The 6,847-nt window shown below is 28.5% G+C and overlaps 1 protein-coding gene across 1 annotated transcript; it reads right to left on the reverse strand.

Annotated features, from left to right (window-relative positions):
- Nucleotides 1-327: 327 nt before the first annotated feature.
- Nucleotides 328-5,344, reverse strand: LOC148176384 (uncharacterized). Its single transcript, XM_088035074.1, has 8 exons — nucleotides 5,268-5,344; nucleotides 2,983-5,217; nucleotides 2,586-2,942; nucleotides 2,260-2,486; nucleotides 1,915-2,207; nucleotides 1,785-1,862; nucleotides 1,309-1,713; nucleotides 328-363 (listed from the first exon to the last, which is right to left on the reverse strand). Exons 1-8 carry the CDS (start codon nucleotides 5,342-5,344, stop codon nucleotides 328-330), a joined length of 3,708 nt encoding a protein of 1,235 aa, XP_087891200.1.
- Nucleotides 5,345-6,847: the final 1,503 nt, after the last annotated feature.

Here is a 6,847-nt window from a genome sequence, read left to right on the forward strand (position 1 = left end):
TATTCGCCATTTTCACAACCTAATTTTTCTTCTAGGAGAATTGTATTTCTCGGTTTATAAATCTCCACTTGCTCTCGAATCTGATATCTTTTGATGTTATTGTCATAATCCTCTTCGGAACCTACAAACACAGGGAAGATGATATCGTATATTTCAAATCAAAATGTTGAAGATCTAACCTTGTGGAAATTGCAATACAATTTCCCACCTACAAGGCCTCTTGGCCATTTTTAACGTGAGACCCTTTATTTGTATTGCACGGGCAGTTGGAATGTTTCTGTGTTGATTTGATCTGGATCCACTTGTCTTGGGCATTTTATAACATAGTTACGATGAATACTTGGAGTGGCCATATCTCAACCCCTGAAATTAAGTAACAGTGGTACATTGAGATTATATACAGGGTCCGGCAACACTTGTGTCCACCCCCAAAATCGTCTTTAATTTTAAAGTTACTATTTTGAAAATTTGCATACGCTTATAGTTGACAAAGCTCTAGAAGCTGACGCAAAAATTTGTTTTTTATCACGGTTTGGTTGGCGTCGCGACGCCTAAGAAGTATAATTTTTAGCGATTTTTGAGTTCTTGCGGAAATATTCGCGATTTCATTTTTTTTTCAACATAACTGTGATACAAATATCTGAGTTTTTATTTTAAATCTAATGCAAATTGTGTTTAAAATTTGCGAAAAAAACGCTGTTTTATCAAGTTAGTTTTCAAAATTCTGACAGCGCAGTAGCAAACTACGTTTACACCAAAATTTCACAAGTCACTTCATTCACTCTTATAAAGGTTAATTTTGATTAACACGGGCATGTTGCACTTTATGGACAGCAGAAATCGTTAATTTACATCCACAAAGTGACAATTTCACCAATTAAGATTTTTGTTACAATCTAAAGCGAGCCAAAGGATAGATGTCATTTGTGACACAAGATGTTGACAGATGGGTGTAAACGTAGTTCCCAATTTTGACGTAATGAAATTGGAAACTAACTTGATAAAACCGCATTTTTTCTCAAATTTTGAAGACAATTTGCATTGAATCTAAAATAACAGCTGAAATATTTTTTACACATTTATATTGAAAAAAAATGAAATTAGGGGTTGATATCACAAACTCTCACAATTAACTAAAAATTACATTTTTAAGGCGTCGCGACGCCAAAACTATCAGTGATACAAAACAAATTTTTGCGTCAGCTTCTAGAGCTTTGTCAACTGTGAGCGAATGCAAATTTTGAAAATTTTATCTTTAAAATTAAAGACGATTTTGGGGGTGGACACAAGTGTTGCCGGACCCTGTACAATTAAACTTAACTCACTTAAAATTTCTACAACAAGACCTGCTTGAACCTTGAAGAAGCTGTCGGAAGTGTCGGACATCAATTCAATACGTCGATTTTCTTTTACGGCTTTTCTATATTCTTCTTCTGATTCAAAATCATTTCTCCATTCACTTGTCTCTAACTTTATTTTTATAAATGCTTTTACATATCCTTTAAACAAATAACTCGATTTTTGTTCAAAGTGCCAAACTTCATCAATAGTTATTATTTTGTATCCTTTTTCAATTGCTTTCTTTACTTCGTTTGTACACCAGGTTCCTCTGATAATTCTTTGAGATTCCGTATGAGTACATTTATCTTTTTGATTATTTAATTTTGCACACAACTTACATAATGGAAATGTTAGTTTTTCATCGCCAGATTTCTTTTTATTTTTAACAGGTAAAACAGGGTGATACAAACCTCTTGGTGGTAAAATTGCACATTTTATTAAACCACACCAGTTTTAATTATATGTAGGAGGTTCGAATATTTAAGTAGGATGTCCAACTGGATATTCATCATAACATTGAACTGTTGGATATAAACTACTAATATCTATATATTTCATTTTCTTTCCATTAACTTTCAGTTTTGTAGCATTAGTTCTTCTTTCGAAGAATGCATTTTTAGGATTAAGTTCTTCAATTTCTTTATATTTGCTTTTAATTTGTTTCATTTCTTCTTTATATTCTCTAGATTTAATCCAATTGCATTCCCACATTTCTATTAAATTAAAACCAGCTTTTTTTATTTGCTCGCTTCTTTCTATTGTTTGTTCATAAAGATCTTCCATAGTTGTTTTATTCTTATTATTAATAAAATTTGAACTATAACATTCTGTACAACCATGCCAAAAACAACCGTGATATTGATAGACTGTATAAGTTTTTTCATCAAAGCCTTTTGATCCACACATTTCTCACTTCACCATCGTTTAATGCATGTTTTATATTTTGATTATGAAAACTATTTAACCAAGAAATTGATTGTTGAAAATATTGATCTTTTTGTAGATTATCAACAACTGCAATTGTATCTTTCTTAATATATTTTGATCTATATATAGCCATACAAACACCAGCAATTGTAATGTATCTAAAAGGATTTATGTCAGCTATTTCTGGAAATTGTTTTCTTAATTCAAGACATCCTCTTCTTAATATATCCACATCAGAATTACAATAATCATAAAGTTTATTTTTAAAATCAAATAAATAATTTTCATTTCTTTTTTGTTTATGCCATTCTAAAAACTCTTGCCTATCTTTTATTTTCATAGAATTAACACCATAGTATTTTGTATTTGGTATTTTTCCAATATAGTTCTGATTTTCTGTTGTATTGAAAAAATGTGGAAAATAACCTTTTTTAAGTTCGTTTAGACCGAATGTTTTGGGGAAGTTTTTTAAAGGTCCTTGAACAAAATTACTACTATCAATAATTCTTAAATTAATTGATTTTATTTCCATTAACATTATTTTAGATCCATTATTTATGCAGAAAGGTTTAATACCGTTTTCAACGCAATATTTTAGAATAAAGTAAGAATCATAACCTTTGGCATAATGTGCAATAGCTGTGTATCCTTTATGATCTCTAGATACTAACCATCTACAGAAATCTTTGTTAGTCTTGAAAGAATCAACATTACCGTAAAAATAGTGAGCTACATATAACTAAATTAGGTACGTGTTTGCCCGTTTCTTGCATCGGCTCATAATCAAAGAATAAATATTTTTGTGTGTAAGCGCATTTAGTTGTATTAAATAAAGATCCGCAATTAAGACATTGATAACCGTTTTCGTTCTTCGTCTTCGACTCTGGGCTGGCCCTGCCAGTCTTTCTTGGTACTTTAACACAATTTTCACATTCTTTACATTGATAAATGTGATATTTTACTCTTTTGTTTGTTTTATCAGGAAAAGTTACTGTACAACCTTTTCTATCACAATTTTTACAACCTTTTACTTTGTATTCTTCACCACCGTCTTCGGCTTTGCCTCTGGGCTGGCCCTGCCAGTCTTTTATTTTTGTTTGACAGATTCCACCTTTTTGCCGCTTCCATTGCATGTAACATTTATGTTTACGTATTTCAACCTCTTTATAACAATTTCTACATTTTTCCCAGCCACATTTGTGTTCTTTACTACCCTCTTCTATCATTTTATTACCTCTTTCAATAATTTTATTACATTTTTGGACCATTTTCGGTTTTGTACAAATTAATCTATTTCCTTCTTCAATCATTTTTTTACCTTCGTCAATCATTTTATCACCTCTTTTGAGTATTCTATTACACTTTAAGCATTTATGAAATCTTTCACAAACATCAGAATGATTTTCTAAACATTCTTGATTGAAACAGTATCTATTGCATTTTTCGCAATATATTCTTTTAGTAGAGTCTTCTTTGTGATTAGATTCGAAACACATTATGCATATTTTATCCTTTGTTTTGCATTTATGTTTATCTTTGTTTTGATATGGTTTATCACATTTTTGACAATAATAAGATTGACCATAGAAAGCTGTCATACTACCAATTGTATCAAAATGATTTCCATTTTTATATAAATATATTTTTATATTTTTTTCAGGCCCCGAATATATTATGGAATTAAAGCATTCCGCTGCTACGACTTTTATTTGAATATTTAATACTTTTTCTATATTTGCAATATCATGTAAGGTAAAATACTCTTCATTATATTCTCCAAGCTGATTACATAGCCCTTGAGCTAAAGTTGTTTGTAAATTTCTTCCCATTCTTATATATTTTAATTCATTATCATTATATTCCTTATCGAGTATAATGTTTGTATGATAAGTTAATCCAACAATAACGGCTCTTGGACAACATAATCTATCTTTATTTTTTATTTGTGTTATACTTTTCTTTGTTCTTGAGTCTTCTGCTATATTTAACAATCTTTTCGCATTAGTGGCACCTCTAGGCATATTAACTACCTCTACATTAAATGTACAAGTGTATATATCTAAATCTTCATTTGAAGTTAAGATACGTTGAATTTTGTTTAATAAATTATCAACATCAGACGTTCTTGATAATCCGGTGGAAATAGGTGTCCAAAGATGGGTGTGGTTAACTACTATATTTAATAAGTCTCCTTGTTTAAATTTTGTTTTCTCTTTTACTGTTTTAATCATATCATTCAATCCTTCTCTAATGATACTAATTTTTTTCATAATTATGTCAGAAACATCGGACTCTAACGATTCTTCTTCATCTTTCAATAATATAATTTTATAGTAAACTTTATGTGTATTCCATTTTTTGCTGTATTCAGCTTTTGTTTCTATTATTTTAAATTTAGGTTTTTTTGAAAACTCTGTAAAATAATCATCTTCGATTCCAAAAGGTTTCTCACCAATTTTTTGCAATAATTCTGCCTTCTTCATTTTTGAGTAACCTTTGATATTCTTTTCTTTGGCAAGTTTTCTTAGTTCTTTCAACGTTTTATTTTGAGTCGATTTCTCTAATATTTCCTTCAATATTTCTTCTAAACTTGTCAATTCAATTTCATTAAGAAGTGTGTTTAAATTATCATTGTTGATCAATAGATCTATTTTTTTACTATTTCTCTTTATGTTTAAGTTTAGTATGCTAGCAATTGATTTTAATTTTTTAATACTAATCCTGCTTAGTTTGTTATGCCAATCTCTAGCATTGAGTTCTTCTTTTAAAATTAATTTTACAAGATCTGATTTAGTTTTTGAGTTATATTTTGAGTAGCTCTTTAAACTTTGCCTTCTTGCAATGGTTTTTAATTTTTTCAAATTTAGTTTATTTAGTACAAATTCATTATCTGATGTTGGTGTTAAAAAATATTTATTCATCAATGCTGCTCCGCTGACCAACGGTGAACTCGAGGACGGAATATCTTTATTATTCATTTGTTCAATTATCTCACCCACTTTTTTAAATCCCCTTTAGTAAGTTTTACAATTTCCTCAAGACTCATTTTAAGAAGTTCATCTTTCTGTATCTCCATTTATTAGAGAAAAAATTATTCAAAAACATTTATGAATCGAGTTATCCCTTTAAGCCGTTGATATATTTTTCTAATTTTTCATGCCATATATTTTTGAAATGTCTTTTTTTATATCGTGTCGGTACATCCATAAAACATATATTACAATAAAATTTATCATTTTGTCTTTTTTTACAGTCATAACACATGTATCCAATTCCATATTTCTGATTTTTATTTTTGACAAAATTTGAATGAGATTTTATTGTTTTACAAATGGAACATTTTCTTAATAATGACTCATTATTCGTAGATGTTTGTTCATGATCAATCTGACAGTTTTTATTCTCCATTTATTAGAAAGATATTATTTCATAATAAATGACTCATAATACTAAAAGGGAACAGTCAGCTAAACAAAAGATAAACATAATAATTAAAAAAGATTACACATTAACAGAGTCTAGTATTCCGTCAGTGAAGAATTTAAATAATATGCGATCAAGACAATTAGCATTAAATTTTTTAGCACAAAAAGCAGACCCTACTTCTAAAAATATTACTTTAAAAGAGTTTGCTAAACAGAATAAAATTGGTGAAAATACAATTAGAAATCAAATAAAATTTCTCACTGGTGAAACATTAATTAAACATAACAAAAAATCAAACAATATAGAACAATATAACAAAAAACAGAAACAAATTAAATCTAAACACAAATCAAACACATCCCAATCAGATTACAAAGCGTCCCTGAAAGCTGGCAGTACAAAAGAAGCTGAAGAAGAATTTGATAAAAATTTTAATAAGACTATAAATTCCCTATATAATAAATAATGGCACTAATTGATGTTGCAGACAAAAATCAGGTAAAAATTATTCAAAATAGAATAAAAAAAGACTGCATTGAGTTTAATAATTTATCTATTGGCAATAAAGTTAAAGCATCTAATCAACTGTATATGGAAAACAGAATTTTAAAAGAATTAGGAAATGCAACAGTTGAAACAATAGAAAAGATGGATGAAGAAATCGAGCATAAAGATAACAAAATTAATGTATTGGAACAAGAATTAAAAGATGTGAATAGTTATGATGAAGAAAAAATAAACGCATTACTGAATAAAAATCCTGTTATTAGGTATAACAATAAAGAACGAGCAAAAAGACGTTTAGCAAACACTCTTTCTCTAGTTAATAAATGAATACAGCGAATTTATTAATCAAACTTAAAGGTTGTTGAATTAAAAAAAGAAAAGAAAAAAATTATATTTATTTTTATTTGTATTATTTCAATAATTCTTATAATAATGTTAGTTGCATTTCTGCTTCGTATATACCCTCTTTAATTTTTTCACCATTAAGATCAGAAACAAAATAAATCCAAACATTATATACACGTTTTTCTACAACTGTAAATATTTCTTCTGTCCAATTTGTTTTTAATTTGTTACGATATACGTCAACCATATTAGATAATCTAATTCTATCACCAACTTCAAATTTTGGTTTTTTATTTGTTAA

This window comes from Gnatocerus cornutus, chromosome 4 (genome assembly GCF_029298725.1).
Source record: "Gnatocerus cornutus isolate USDA-ARS CGAHR chromosome 4, icGnaCorn1.1, whole genome shotgun sequence".
Classification (NCBI taxonomy): domain Eukaryota; kingdom Metazoa; phylum Arthropoda; class Insecta; order Coleoptera; family Tenebrionidae; genus Gnatocerus; species Gnatocerus cornutus.

Coding starts and splice junctions, on each gene's coding strand:
- LOC148176384 (XM_088035074.1), bottom strand. CDS start 5,344: ATGGAGATACAGAAAGATGAACTTCTTAAAATGAGTCTTGAGGAAATT. Junction 5,218..5,267: donor ACTAAAGGGGATTTAAAAAA/GTGGGTGAGATA, acceptor TCCGTCCTCGAG/TTCACCGTTGGTCAGCGGAG. Junction 1,863..1,914: donor CTAATGCTACAAAACTGAAA/GTTAATGGAAAG, acceptor TATATCCAACAG/TTCAATGTTATGATGAATAT.